Below are 16,328 nucleotides of genomic sequence, written 5' to 3' on the forward strand. Positions count from 1 at the left end.
CCTGACGCATCCACCAATCCAGTTCCTTTTTTATGCAGGGTAGGAGTGGAATCCTGAAATCCAGGGGTTGGGAGTGCTGCATCCAAACAGTCTTTAGAAACCACTGAATTTTTCTCATGTGCAGTTTGGCCCAGGGGAGCATAGGGATAGTAGATGTCATGAACCCCAGGAGGCGTAGGAAGTCCCTGGCAGTCACAGACTGGAGGGCTAAAATGCTCTGGAAGTAAGATGTGAGGAACACCACCTTTTCTCTGGGTAGGGAAGCTAGTATCTTGTTCGTTTGGATCCTGCAACCCAGAAAAATCTAGTCCTGTGAAGAGGTCAGAGAGGACTTCTGATAGTTTATAGTAAAGCCTAGACTCTCTAAAAGGGAAATGGTGAAGGCAAGAGACTGAAGTAGGTCTGGTGATTGGGCTTGGATAAGAAGATTGTCTAAATAAGATAAGATCTGAATTCCCTGCAGTCTGCAGAATGCTATGACAGCAGCCAAGCATTTTGTGAAGAACCCTGATGCCGTAGACAGCCCAAAGGGCAAAGCACAGAAATGAAAGTGAGGGGAAGCAACAGAAAATCGTAGAAATTTCCTGAACTGAAGGTGAATGGGGATGTGAAGATAAACGTCTTTGATGTCCAATGACACCATGAAAGCTTGGAAGAATGACAGGAATGAGTGGAAGGAGGGAGTGTAAAGGCAGCATCTGAAAGGATGGGACTTTCAGAAAGGTGTTAAGGTGGGATAGGCCTAGAATGGTTCTTCTGTGGCCATCCTTCCTTGGTACCAAAAACATCCTGGGAGTAGAACCCTTTCCTTTGTTGAGTAAAAGGGACCTCTTGAACAGTTCCCTGAGGGAGAAGATCCAAAATGACCTAAGGGAAGAGGGCCATTTGATCCTTTGACGGTTGTGGGATGTCTCTGAAGGAGGGATAAGTTTCCCAAACCATGAAATATCCTCTCTGGGCGATGTTCAAAAAGCAGGAGACCAGGATCCAATCCACACAAACATTTATTGAATGCTTTCGTCTCTTGAATAGAAACTTCTTCAGAATAACACAGCATATTACCCAACAGCCTTATATATGCTATTCCAACAAATTAGTCATTATCCTTAACTAATTAATAAAATAATGTCCTAAAAGGACATAGAAATATTTAAAGAGCAACACACACACACACATATATATATATATATATATATATATATATATATATATATATATATATATATGTATGTATATTGCACTAACAGTAAAGAAAAAATGCGATTAAATACATATAAAAGATACTTGACAAATATATCCTACAATAAGTTAAAAATAATCAAAGCAACAGATGTCAATATTTATGCATATGAAAGTATATATGTATTTGTTTTTATTAGCATCCTACCCTAATAGTAGGTATCAATGATTGTCATATAGGAAATTGTACCTTGAACCTGAGAGCAGAGCTGATGGATACTGAACTATTAAGACCCGGTTCTTCAGATGCATTCGTCCTAATTTGCCATCTAAGCTCAGCCATTTCTAGGTAATCATTGAGTGGCCCACCTCTTTCACCCATCCTAACCTGCTCAATAATAATGAATCTGAATCCATGTCCTTCATTGGTTACTATATGTCCTGCTAATGCATTTTTAACATCTTTCCTACTGATCTCATAGTAGTGTTGGTAAATTCTACTTCTAAATGCATTAGTTTTACCAATGTAAAAACTCAGACATTGGGTACATAGGGCAAGGTACACCACTCCTTTACTACTGCAGGAGACTTTCCCTTGTATAGTGTGTCTCCCATAATTGGGAATACAAATCGCCTTGGCTTCAATGATATATTGGCATTGTAGGCAATAGCAGCATTTAGCCATCCCTGCCCCTATAGCAGGATCACATTTCTGCCTTTCTAACATATTTTTGATACTACATTCCTTTTTATATACAATGTTGGGAACAGGGCCTAACAACTGTTTCTGCTCTGCATCAATTCTAAAAATGTTCCAGTTATGTTCAATGATATTCCTGATGCTGTAAAAATGCTGATTAAACTTGAAAATAGCAGATTTTTTATGGAAAGTCTTAGTCTCTTGATTTTGCTTGTTTGATAACCCTTCCCCTGTGCCAAGAAGGGGAAAAATAGCCACTAGCTCTCTTATTTATTACCTCCTGAAGGATGTTGTTTAAATAATTATCTGGATAATTTCTATGTAGTAACATCCCTTTAAAGTCTCAATTTGCTCTATAAATTGATCATATTCAGATATCATCCTAGCAAGCCATACCCCCTGTCCTTTAACTAAGGCCTTCTTTTAGTGCAAGGGGTGGTAACTATCAAAATGTAGGAGGCTATTAGAGTAGGTGGGCTTGCGGAAAATAGTGGAGGTGAAATGTTTATTGACCACAGCTTTCTTGATGGTAATGTCTAAGTAATTCATCTCTGTAACACTAACAGAATGTGTAAATTCAAGAAAATATGTGCTGGTGTTCAGGAATTCAAGAAAGCCTTCTAATTCTGTGATATCACTGTTCCACAAAATGATGATTTCATCCAGGTAACGACCATAAAATGTCCATGAGTTAGCGTAAGGGCAATTAAAAATAATATCTTTTTCCCAAAATGCCAGTACTATGTTTGCAAAGATGGGGGCACAGGCTGCCCCCATTGTTACCTCCTTAACTTGTTTAAATAACTGCTGTTCTAAGGTAATAATGTTGGTATCTAACACTAATTCCATAAGTATTCTACCTGTTAAGATGGTGTTATGATTTAGGGTAGTACACTGGCAAAGATATTGGTAAAACCAATCAATACCTGTGTCATGGGGTATGATAGAGAATAAGTTCCGAACATCAATTGTGATAAAGATCAGATTATAAGTATACATATCTTTCTTGATTTTAGATAGCATCCATTCATGGGACTGGGTCATGGACTTGCTTAATGTGTCTACCCCTACATTGTGAGCTGAGGGAAGGTAAACTGCCTGAAGGGAGGCTTGGCTTTGATGGGCTAACTCCCAGGCATCTGGGACTAGTCAGCATAGGAGGTAAGACTTTGTTTCCCCCTGCTTGTTGTCGTACCACAGAACAGTGGTGTTTGTCTGTAAACCACCTCAGCACCCCTGGAGTAAGCTTGGGTTTGAAGATTTTCAAAGCAAAAAACAGGGCTCTCATTTCTTTTATGTTGATATGTTCCTTTGGCTGTGTGGCAGACCACACATCCCTGAACCTCCAGCATAGTACAGTCATGCCCCAGCCTGTGTCTGAAGCATGAACTCCTAGGGAAGGGAAGAGTGGCTGTAGGGGAGACCAGGATTTTTGGTTACCTGAAGTATCAACCAATCCAGTTCCTTTTTTATGCAGGGTAGGAGTGGAATCCTGAAATCCAGGGGGTGGGAGTGCTGCATCCAAAGCATCTTTAGAAACCATTGAATTTTTTTAATTTGCAGTTTGGCCCAGGGAAGCATAGGGATAGTAGACGCCATGAACCCCACAAGGCGTAGAAAGTCCCTGGCAGTCACAGACTAGGGAGCTAAAATGGTCTGGAAGTAAGATGTGGGGAACAGCACCTTTTCTCTAGGTAGGGAAGCTAGTATCTTGTTTGTTTGGATTCAGCAACCCAGAAAAATGTAGTCCTGTGAAGGGGTCAGAGAGGACTTCTGATAGTTTATAGTAAAGCCTAGACTCTCTAAAAGGGAAATGGTGAAGACAAGAGACTGCTGAAGTAGGTCTGGTGATTGGGCTTGGATAAGAAGATTGTCTAAATAAGAGAAGATCTGAATTCCCTGCAGTCTGTAGAATGCTATGACAGCAGCCAAGCATTTTGTGAAGAACCCTGGTGCCGTAGACAGACCAAAGGGCAAAGCACAGAAATGAAAATGAGAGGAAGCAACAGAATATCATAGAAACTTCCTGAACTGAAGGTGAATGGGGATGTGAAGATAAGCGTCTTTGATGTCCAATGACACCATGAAAGTTTGGAAGGAGAGAGTGCAAAGGCAACATCCGCAAGGATGGGACTTTCAGAAAGGTGTTTTGGTGGGATAGGCCTAGAATGGTTCTTCAGTGGCCATCCTTCCTTGGAACCAAAAACATCCTGGAGTAGAACCCTTTCCCTTGTTGAGTAAAAGGGACCTCTTAAATAGTTCCCTGAGAGAAAAGATCCAAAATTACCTGAGGGAAGAGGGCCATTTGATCCTATGGTGGTTGTGGGATGTCTCTGAAGGATGAATAAGTTTCCTAAACCATGAAATATCCTCTCTGGATGATGGAGAAGACCCAAGAGTCCTGGGTGATCCGATTCCAAGTCACAAGAGAGAGAAAAAGACGAAGGGACAGGGGAGTGGATGACTGTAAAGGTGGGTAGTCACAGGCTACAAAGCTTAAACTGGGACTGAAGGGGCTGTTTCTGAACCAGAGTGGATGAGGTAGATTTAGAAGAAACTTGTTTCCTAGAGCCTCTCTTGCTTTTAGAAAGAGGAGGCATGACAGGTTTCCTAATAAAGGTAGTCTTTGTTGAATAGTTCCTTTGGCACCTGGGAACGGGTGAAAACAGGATATGCTTCAGGTCCTACAGCTCCTTAACTTTCTCCTGTAAAGATTTGAATAGTTCTCCAGCCAATCTACCAAATAAAGTTTTAGTATCCAGAGGGGTAGCCAGGAATTTGTTCTTAAATTTATCAGGCAAGGGTTGTAACCTGAGCCAAGAATATCTCCTTAAAACTGACCCAGAAGCTGCTGCACTAGCAGAGGCATCTGCAGCATCATAACTGCACTTGATGGAATGCCTCGTAACCTGGGCAAAGGAGTTGAGAATGGCAGCCAATTTTGCCTTGGCAGGAAAATCTGGAAACTCGGAAAGGGGTTTCCCTGCATCAGAGAGAAGATCTAGAGAGTGTTTGGCCATGTGAGTCTAGTAATTAGCTGCCTGAAAGCCAGGGTAGCAGATATGAAGACCTTTTTCCCCAGTCTCTATATATCCTTGCTCTCTTTATCAGAGTGCAGTAAGGAAGTAGAAGGTAATAACCTAAAGGTCTTATCAGTTGAGATAGAAATGGTAGCTGAATCTACAGACGGAGCTTTAAACTGGAACGTGGCATCCTCAGGAACCTTGTAGAACCTGTCTGGGAGCTTAGGAACAGGAGGGTGAGAATCTGGGCACTTGGAAGCAGCAGTAAATGCATCCAGAAAGGCTGGCAGAACTGGGGGAACAGCAGAGGGTGATGGAGAATCCATCTGCAAGAGGTCATAACACCTCTTTTGAATATCAGTCTTGGCAGCAGTCCCATTTGAAAAATTCTTTCATTTTTTTGGATAGATCTGTACCATTAGATTCCTCTTCTGGGGAGGCATACCCCTAGGGATGAAGCTATCTGGGTGGAATGGACCAATGACTCCTCTTCAGGGGATTCCTCCTCATCCGAAGAGGAGTCTGCAATTGTCCTCTTGAGTGCAGTGGAGGGAGAAAAGGACTGCAAATGGACAGAGGAACGTGAGGACTGGAGCAGGGCCATGAAGGCACTGAAAAGGCTTTGGGAGAAAGCCTGCCAATCAGGGGGATATTCTGACGGAGTAGGAGCAACGTGCTTAGTCTTCATGTTTTTCTTTCTGGGACTTTCAATGTGATGGAATGTGGAAGGGCCTGACACCGGCCTACATTTGACTACATCAGTAAGCACATCCTCATGCACAGTGATTTCAGTGATGCCTCAAGGGCCTTCGGAAATAATGACCCATGGTTCCCCCTTTTCACCCGAGTCAGACTCCTGCACTTCACTTGTGGACGTGTTGGTAAGCTCCTTCGGGACTTCCACTGTGGTACCTGCTGAAGGCACATCCACTGACTCCGGAATGACCTCCAGGCCTACATCGGCCTCGGGAGGGACACCCAAGAGAGAGGGCGCAGCTGGTACTCTGGGCCTAGACAAAACAAACAGAGACTGTGAGTGTCTTTACGTGGAATATGGCTTCAACACTGATGCTTGCCCTTCTTAGCTGACATGAAACCACCCCACAAATAAGCAGTAGCAAAAAACAAGAAAATTAGAAATGAAAAAAACCCCAACAGGGTGCTTTGCTTATCTGAACCACAGTTCAACACTAATCTGGCGAGCGAACGTCTGGAGCAGGCAACTGGACAGAAGCCAGAAAAGTTCTGAGGCTGGTGCGTCCTGCCATCCACTTTATACCAGATGTCCCTTTATGACCGATGTAAGTGGGAGGATGTGCGGTGTCACATGTACCTAGCAGTAACATATTGACTTTTGATACTTGCAAGACGTTTGAGTTAGCCAGAGGCAAACTCCCATATGTGATGAATACTGCAGCATATGAATAGAAGGACATCCTCTGGATACAACTCTTAACACCCATGCGTCTGAGGTGATGGCCTCCGAAGCTTTTGGGTGTACAGCCAAATGTTCCCAGACTGCTTCCAGAGTAGGACAGCCAAGCAACCCTTCAGAGTCCCTGAAAGGGCCCACCTAAGAAAGCCCTACAGAAACTCTGATTCTGCAGACCACCCATGCCCCACAGGTGGCATCCATTATGATCCACCCCCATCCTCGGGAGGAACTCTCTTAAGCAACATCCTAAGAATATTGCTGCAACTCTCTGAAAAAGAGGCACTTACCCCACTTCTGATGCCTTGAAAGGTCTGTGAGGAGTGGCAAAGTACGCTCTAATGACACACAACATCTTCCCATCTTGCTCACTCCTCAATCAAGTATCCCTAATTTTTGGCCAAATAGGGAAGAGCCTTCAAAAGGGGCACTGATAAAGGATGCCTTGAAGCAATCTTCAAAGTTGCATAACTGCATCCAAGTATGGCTCCACACTGAAATACCAGAGTCAGCCATTTAGGATGCTCCACTGGCTGCATTTGAAATAAGCCTCATGGTAACCCTGACAAAGGAAAGCAGGGTGGACAACTTATGTCTCCAGCATCTTCTGAATTTCTGGAGCCTGCAGCTTCTTGACACTACTTTGGTATCAGACAACGGGTCATGAAGTTTTGTCAAGTGTGACAAATAACTAAGAGCTCTCAGCACAAAAGTGGCTGAGGCATAGGAGCACTTCCCTACATGATCCAAATCTTCATACTTCCTGTTCACAAATCTTCTTCCTGGTGGTTGCCTCCAGCACAGTGGTATGGAATGACAGACCCTTACTCCAATGCAGCCAGGCCATGGGGGGAGTAAGATCCTATTCAGCTTCTTGTGGATAGGCTCCACCATGTCGGGTTACTTCCACACCCTCTGGGACACTAAGTCTATAAGACAATCTGGAGGGGGAACCATCTAAGCTGTGGATGGGCCTATACAGAAGACCTCCATAAATACTGACTCCTCCAGACAGGGGACTGCGGTGGTCCAGCCTCTGTGTTAGTGAAGAAGCTCCAATAAGTCACCAAATGAGGTGTCATCTCTTGGAGACTTAGGGGAATCCTCTCTTTCCTCAAGAGTCAGTATCGTCTATGGGAGACTCCTAGGGGGAGTCAAGGTGTTTCATCTTACACTTCATCTTCTCTGAAACCTCCCGATCTAGCAAAACTGTGCTGGGGTGGGACTGTCCCACTGCGGGGGGAGGATGGAGACCACCAACACAGACTGTCCAGGAGCAGAGTGATAACTGGTTGCAGGCACAGATGAGAAAAGGGAAGGGACATTGGCTGAATAAACCCAACCCTTTTCCTGAGATGAGAACATCCTCTCTACAACGTCAAAGGCCAAGGTGAAAGTTGTTTTTTCTGGGTTGAGGGTCATAGCACAAGAAGGTACCAGAGACAGGCTCAATGTAGAGGAAGCCATGACTAGCCCTGACAATGAGATCAGATCCAAGCTATCCAAAGCTGAAGCAAGGCACGGATCATCGACCCTGACCAGGAAACTCCAGCTTCAACACCACGTCTCTGAGGTCCCAATGGCCCTGAAGAAGTCTGAGTCAATGCAACCAAGGAATGAGTTAGAACCAAAGACAGCCAAGCTGTTGGATCCAACCCGGAGGGTGAGAAAGCAGGCAGGCCCAAAGACCTTGGATCTAAACGGGCCAAGTGAGGTAACCAAAAAGAAGGAGCTGAGGATCCTGGTACCCGACCCAGACCAGAAAGGATAAGGCTACTTTCATCTGTGTTTGCAGAAAGGACCTCATCAGCTGTTCCAAATCAGAAATTTTAATGCGGCCCATTGACCTTGATAACCAGACAGACGACACCACCAATGGGGGCTTGGAGGACCATTCAGAGGATGACCCATTCTGTTGGATTCCAGCCAGAGAGGAACAGAACTCAGGAGGGGTAGGGGAGGTCTCTGAAACAGCTCTGGCAAAGTAGAAGATAGAGAGGGGAAAACAGAAGCCTTCTACCAGAAGGGGCCCCTTTTTAACATAAAGGGACTCAGAAGGCTCAGAACCAGAGTCTTGCTGGTTGTTGGCACTAATGGAGACTGGCTCTGAGGGGTCAGAGAAGATACTGGCGCCAGGGCAAACAGGGGACCTGAAAGTCATGTGATCTTCAGGTCTGATGAAGCTGAGGGAGACAGACCAGGAACAGAAGATGATGAGGATCTCTTCAGATCCCCTTTCACAGTCCTGCGAGCGGTGTTTCTCGGACTCAGTCTTTGGAAGTGAGGGAGAAACCAAGAAGGAGAAGAAGAAGAATTAGAGGGGAAAAGTCCACTGAGGACAGACAAACTTGGCCCTACATTCATTGATGGGCCTGAACCGGGACCCCTCGCAGACAGTGCACCTGGAGTCCAGGTGCGATGCTTCCTAATAATACACACATTTAAGATGTGTGTCCTGTGACGTAACCTGTGCCTGCATGTGAGACGCTTCTTAAAGCTCTTATCCATTAGGGCAAAACACAGACAAGAAAACAACCTACTGTACTAAAAACCCTACACCAAAAACAGCAACAGGAGAAAACCTAACACCTAGCTAAGACTAAGGAAAAAAAAAAAAAACAAGGCCACCAGAAGGCGGGATGTTCCAGTGGATGACAAAGACAGATAAGGACACAACAGTCACAAGCCTACCTATCTACTTGTCTACCTAACAAACACACAAACACTAAACTAACTATGCAACCAAGATAAGGGAAGTAAAAGCCTCACAAAAAAACAAAGTGCTAGGATACCTACAAATGATACGCCAAGTGGACCCAAGACTGAGCTGCTGACCAGAATGGTAACAAACTAAATCTGGGGATTAGGGTGAGGAGCGGGGATTTGTGGGTAATGGAGACAGACAAAGGTGATTTCAAAGTCTGATGTAATTGACCAGTGTCTTATCTGAGTCAGATACGAAGACCCACGTTGAAGCTAGATGGAGCAGACAACATAAAATCACTAGTCATCAGATTTGTGCATGCCACTTCAGAGACAAAATTATTCACTATGTTGTGATTCACCGTTACAGTGACATACACACACCAGTCATAGAAAATCTTTGGCTATAAATGGCATTAACAGACTGGGACCTGCCTTGTTCTTTCTTAATGCTATGTTTACACAGAGGACATACCTTGTTCAATATGAAATCCTACAGCAATGCTATAGTTTCTGAGGGAAGACTTCACCAGTTCTAGCAGTGGTTCATCAGCCATTACTACCAACTCAAAAAGTACCACAGGGAGGAAGCTTGTCTGTACTGTATTTCCTCAAAATCCCTAAACTTTGTTGTCTACATTCCCACAGTCACTTTCCAACTGTTGCTCTCTATACCTGCTGTACTTTCCAAGCAAGATTCCTGACTCATACTACCTGTGTAAACACACCGGGAAAGAAGGAACTTCCTCAGCATTTCTGCCTACAGTCATAATTTCCAATGCCCCAACTCCTTTAGTAATGTAATGTCATACTCAATACTCCTATATGCCCCCAAATGCATCCACAGCATTTCTTTTGCCAATCCCTTAACAACCACCACATTACACTGATATTATATAGGATCACCATGGCCTATTAGGTGTCTGATGAACCTTGGCACCTTTTCGTGGTATCGTCATAGGCCTTTACACTAATACTGTCAAATCCCTACTTGTTTCTCTTGACCATGCCTCTCACCTGTCTCTTTAGCTAAAACTGGCCAGCTCTTCTTCTCAGACTTTCTGCTGACCTTTATTGCAGGCTTTAATCCCCTTCCTTAGTGCAATCTTGTGGCTCCTGCACACCAAGATTTCCACTACAGTCACCCTACCAACTGCTATGGCCTGATCTGTATACTGCCATAGTATAGCTCTCTGCTCTCGTGATGTCCCAAAGCAACTCATAATGCCGCTACTAATGGCAAGTAATATCTCTAATATCATTTCTTCTTTGTTTTTGAGTAGGTCAGGAATAACATGGTACATTTCACAAAACTGAGAATACTGCATTAAAGAATCTGTATTAATGATGGAGTATGCAAAACACAAAGTAGCAACTTGGGAATATGATCGCAGAACACAGTGTAAGACAGGTTCCAAAACACATTAATATCAAAGCTGGCACCCATTCTGAACTTATTGACTAACAAGACTCCCTATAGGCATGCACACATTTTGTTTAGGACAGATCTAATAAAAAATAAAATACTCCTGTACAGGCATCAGTAAAGCATAAGTATTACAAATACAGTATAGAGAAACTGCACAAAACCCAAAGTAGAGGATTACGATAAGTTTTGAAAAACCAACAGCAGTATGTCTTCTTTCATATACAGCATTCAGTTTCAAACCAGTAAATGTTTACCGTATGTTCACTGTAAAGCATACACTAGGACTGCAGTGAGCCACTTACTCCAGTTATAAATATATGGTGTATGATAAAAACACTACAAAGTTATAACAGTTACCAGGAATCCTTGACAACAGTGAGGTCCTGCTTTTCTCTCTCTTTGCGCTGTATCTCCTTCTCAAGCTCCTGCCTGTTGGCTTCTGCAATCTCCAAAGACTCTGCAGCTCTTACCCCTGATTCTCTCAAGATTTCCAATTCTTTTGTCAGTAATTTCACCTGTAAACCAAAATGGAAAACAAAGCTAATAAGATTAATCAAGCACTGCAAAACAGCAAAAACAATGGCTTACAAGCAGTTTGGAAATTTGAGTGACTGTAAAGAGAGACAGAGAGAGAGCGAGTGGTGCCCATTTTGCTTGGCATTCATAAAAATGTTGCCTAAAAAAAAGATAATCTGTGAACATTTTGTGTATATCAAATGCATAAATATATCTGTCAAACTATTTAGAGTAGAAGACTAATGGTTCACTGCAAAACTGAGTGTAAATGGAAGACATTTTTAAAGAGATGCCCAAAATCAGGCAATTACTTTTGCCATCCTGAGATTTTATGAAACAGTACAGTTGTGTAAAATCTTACCACAACAGTAGATGTCCTTCTCTTCACTGTTGGAGTATTCTTCACTAAAGGGATCCTCAACCACAGGTAGCTTGACATCCAGCCAGTATAACAAAGCCTTAGGTTGTTACAGGGATGTCATATGTCACACATATGCTCCCCACTCACAGCGAACGGCATACAGGTGATGCCTCATAACTGAAGAGCCCCAGGAGGAACAACAGTCCAAGGAAAAAAATAGGAACATGTGCATCTAGAAAGAAAAAAGGGAGAAGAGAATAGAGGGAGGAAGGAAGGAGTGCATACTGCAACAGTGAAGAGAAGGGCTTTTACACAACTGTACTATGTCCTTCTCTTCACTGTTGCAGTATTCTTCACTAAACCGAGAGCACAAATGCTCAAGTAGAAAGTTGGGGGGAGGAACACCCAGAATAACCCTCCGGAAAACCATGCAGGACAGCCCTGGCAAAGTTAGCTCTTGCTCTGGAAACAACATCCAATTTATAATGCTTAGCAAAGGTATGGAGAGTGGGCCAAGTAGCAGCCTCAAGGATGGAATTGGTATCCAAACCCTTGAAAAAAGTACCAGAGGAAGCCGCAGCGCTGGTAGAATGAACCTTTATGAGGAAGAAAGGCTTTTTCAATTAAATGAATAACACAAGGAAATGGCCTTAGAAATCTAAGAGGAAATGGCTTGCTTAGACACAGCCAAACTAAGAGATAGAAGATGAAAAGAAAAAAAAAGTTGCTCAGACTTGAAAATGGTCTTAATCTTATCCAGATAATACCTGAGCTGTCTATTTAAATCCAAGGTGTGACAAACCTTGCTGGCAGACTGCACAGAAGGGAAAAAAGTAGCCAAATGAATACTTTAAGAGACAACTCATTAACCACCTTGGGTATAAAAGAAGGATTAGTAAGAAAAGACACCCTGTCCCTATGAAAAACCAAAAAAAAGAAGGAATAGCAATAACAGCCTGAAGTTCAGACACCCGTCTAGCTGAAGTAAGGGCTAAAGAAGTACAGTCTTCCAAGAACAATGGTGCAAGGAAGCCAAAGCTGCAGGCTCAAAAGGAGCCTGAGTTAATTTCTCAAGAGCAAAATTAAGATCCCAGGATGGAGGAATAGGCTTTCTTATAGGTCTAATATGAAGGACGCCCCCCTTTTTTTTTTTAAAGAAAATACATCTTTATTAAATTTTTATGTATGACAGGCAATCTTACATTTACATAAATAAAAATAAACCATAATGACACAATCTCAGTTGCAAACACATCTTACAAACCGTGCCAGCACAACTGTAGCTAAAAAATATTATACACCACTTTTAATATATCCAGTCACTGGCAGTCAACCATTACATAGCTCATGCAAATCCTGTCTTCTTTTAAACCTTATTCCTCCTCTGCATGTATTGATCACACATTTTCCATTTTTTCCTATGTAATTTACACCTACTATTTTCCAAAGATCCCAGTTCCAGTTGTTTTATCTCTGTTACTATCTTTGTTACTTCTAATAAAGTTGGTTTAGATTTTGATTTCCATTTTCTAGTAATCACTTTTTGGCAGCCATCATAATTAGACCAAGCAAGACCTTACTATGTCTAGGCAATTCCAATTCTGTATCATAGCTCAAAAAATAATTTTCCTAGTTACTCCAATTTGTTCACCCAGCATCTCCAACAGTGCAGATTGCAGGGAATCTTTAAAGTCTGCCAACGCATTACAATCCCAGAAAATATGTTCCCATTTACCTCTTTCTTCCCCATCACATCTCCAACATTTGCTGTCTACCCGAGGAAAAATTCTTTAGGACCTGTTTGGGGTGTAAAAATGGGTCTACTTCAAAACATCGACTTATCACATTGTTGAAACCCAGTTCATCAAGACCACATTGTTGAAACCTTAAAATGTTGAACACCCGGAACTGCAAACCCTAACCCTGGGAACTAAACCACTTGACCACCAGGACAAAAAAAAAAAAAACATCAACACAGAAGCCGCTGAAAATGTGTCCAACAAAGCAGGAGGAACAGCAGAGGGCTTAGAAGACTCCATTTAGAGGAGTTTATCATACCTATTCTGAATATTAGAAACCTGGACACAGTCCCACTTAAACAAAATTCCATCATATGAGAGACAGCATCTCCAAAAGAAATCTACTTAAAGGAAGAGTCTGGACTAATAGAGTCTTTCTCCTCAGAACCACATTCCTGTGAAAATGGACAGGGATCTGAGAAGAATAGGCCAAACACTCTTCATAAGGGTCTAAGTCCTCAACCGAAGAGTTCTGCTTCCTAGGCCTCTTAAGTGGAGTAGAGGATCAAGGGGGGGGGCAGGAACAGAGACTCCCCTGAAAGGGATTCAAAGCCAAGAGAGCATTAAACAACTCCTGTGTAAAATACTGCCACTCATGCTGAGGATCCTTAAAGCATATTTCTCCTGCCCCTGTTTTCTGTTTCTTCTTTAAAGGGATGTCAGCTCTAAACATCTTAAGAGGTTTGGACCCCTGCTGACAATCAATGTAGTGGGAATCTCCTCCCTAACAAAAATTTGCAGAACACCCCTCGGTCCCTTGGATATTATCAGCCAGGTTCCCCCTGAATATCCAAAACAGACATCTGCAGAGCCCCCGAGGATGTGTGAGAAGCTGGATCCATGCTGGCCTCCAAAAAGTTCGCAGCAGAGGAATCTGAATATAACCAGGAGATCCTCCAGGCTTTCACCAACCTCAAGAGAGACATCCAGGGGAGGTGGCACAGCAGTTGAGTCCAACCTAACTTTTTTGTCTTCTTCTTCTTAGCAAACAGCTGACACTAGGGCTGGGACGACTGCACCACTGTATCCTGTGCCAACAACTTAAGATGTTGGTTCTCCAAGTAGATGGATAAAGAGGAGAGATGACTATGAAGAGTTTCAGGGACAAAGGCCTGACAAACAGGGCACAATGTATGGTTGTGAGAAGCACCTAAGCAAAACAAACACTGTTCGTGATGGTCCTTATGGGGAATCTGTCTCCCACATTGGTATTTTCCCTTTCTGGATGACATGTAACCTTACAAAAAAAAAGAAAAAGGCAAGGTAAGAAGAAAACCCCAAATGGGGCACTTATCTGAAAACGGCTTGGTAACCAGCAAATGAAGGAGCATTCAGACCAACAATTGAAGATGATGTTCAGACTGGCAGCAAAGAAATTCTGAGGTATGTACATCCATATGTCACCTTTATGCCCTACGCCATGAACGTGGAGCATACATGTGGCATATGACATCCCTATAATAACCTAAGGCTTTGGTATACTGTCTGGATATCAGGCTTCCTTTGGCATGGGATTCCTTTTGTATAAAATACTGCAACAGTGATATGGAAGGATATCTAATAGTTTTTGCCCAGACTGACAGCACACAGGTTAAGGCACAAGATTAACAACTGGTAGATCTGACTGGGGCACAACAGGGCAGCAGTGGTATCTGCATGGAAGCAAGGCCTGGCAATCTACTTTCTTATTAGGCCATGACAACCCTATGGGGGCTACCCACAGAGTCGTCATGAATCAATTTCGACTCGCAGGTATACTACTTACTTACTTAATTGATTTCAGTTTTGGAAAATAAAATAACTACAGAATGAAAGAGAGTCAGGTGCAATCTAAGCACAGAAGGCAGAAGTGAGGAAAAAAGGAAACAGCAAATTCCTTCCAAATAGAATGCAAGGTAGCAACTCTCAAACCAGCTTGTATCAAAAGCATCTATATCTGAATTTAATGCATTGCCATATTTAACAGAAGCATGGACAATGATCAATGGATGCCTATGGTTTTGGTATCCAAAACTGTTAGCCTAGAAAAGGAAACTTTTGGCACATTCCCAAAAGAATGTGGAGGAGGTCCTCCATGCCCAACCTTTGAAAGGACAGCATTTACTTCATTTAAAACCTATAGAACCTTTTTATACAAGTCCTTTTAGAACCCATAGCTCCTTAGGGTATCATGACAGTTTTAACTCTGAGGAAGGCCATGCAACCTGGATGAAAGTGACATTACTTATGTTTACATTCACATTTCATTAAGTGAGTAAGCCTTATGCTACTTGGGACAAGTACAACCCCAAAGGAAAATCAGTTCAGCGGCAATAATTGAGTAGCAGGAAAATCACTCGGCTAAGAACAGTTTGCAGAAGTTAAATTCAGTACTTTTTGTCAAAACAACTTCTACAGGCTGATTTCTTCTCAGTCCATGAAAAAGCTTTATTCCAAATAAACAAAACATTCAATTAGGGACAAGACGAGCACTTTCACCTAGATTACATGGCCTTCCTCAGATCTTTTGCCCAGATTAACGTGGACTGCTGTGTCAAGGGAGTTCAGTTCAAAACTTTTTCCCACATTTTACTTTACTCTTTCCCCTGAGAATTTAGGGTAATATGTAGGAGTATCCCTGTTGACTAGTGGTGCTGTAGAGAGATAATGATGTGGTACAGATGACATAAGATTCTTTTTAAGTTCTTTAAAAATATACAAAATAAAACAAAATTCCTGATGTCTGCTGTTCCCCTGATCCACAGCTTTTGCAAAATGTTTTTCTGTTATTTTTTAAGTACTTCTAAAGCATAATATAAAGTGTTATCTCTGGTGTAATACAGCAAACTCTTTGCAAATATAACACAGGGCAGCAACAGCCTGGTAACCAACAAACAGAAGTGTAATACAGTCGCACAAGTCTTACTTGCCTGTAACAGTAGATGTTCAAATTTCACACTGCCTTATTGGCATATGGGTTCTGTGCCTGCACACAAATCCACACCGGCAGCTCAGAATCCCCTTCTCTGACTCTCTGTGATAGAGGACTAGATAAGTCCCTTTCATCAGGGGAGCCTAACTCCTGTCCCAGAAAGTTACTTATGCAGGCTTTTAGTGCCAAGTAGCAAGAATCAAGACGTGCCAGAAGGAAGAATTGCCTAAAGCCAACCAATTTGCAGCCATAAAACACCAAAACAAATAACCAAA

The 16,328-nt window shown here is 42.6% G+C and overlaps 1 protein-coding gene across 1 annotated transcript in view; it reads right to left on the reverse strand.

The window, feature by feature from the left end:
* Nucleotides 1-16,328, reverse strand: part of CCDC57 (coiled-coil domain containing 57) — a 3,049,962-nt gene that overhangs the window by 2,237,724 nt on the left and 795,910 nt on the right. Inside the window, exon 5 of the mRNA XM_044069731.1 lies at nucleotides 10,824-10,981. Coding sequence (XP_043925666.1) covers nucleotides 10,824-10,981 — 158 coding nt within the window. The remainder of the gene's footprint in view (nucleotides 1-10,823; nucleotides 10,982-16,328) is intronic.

This window comes from Protopterus annectens, chromosome 4.part0 (assembly GCF_019279795.1).
Source record: "Protopterus annectens isolate FY-2018-M chromosome 4.part0, PAN1.0, whole genome shotgun sequence".
Classification (NCBI taxonomy): Eukaryota; Metazoa; Chordata; order Ceratodontiformes; family Protopteridae; genus Protopterus; species Protopterus annectens.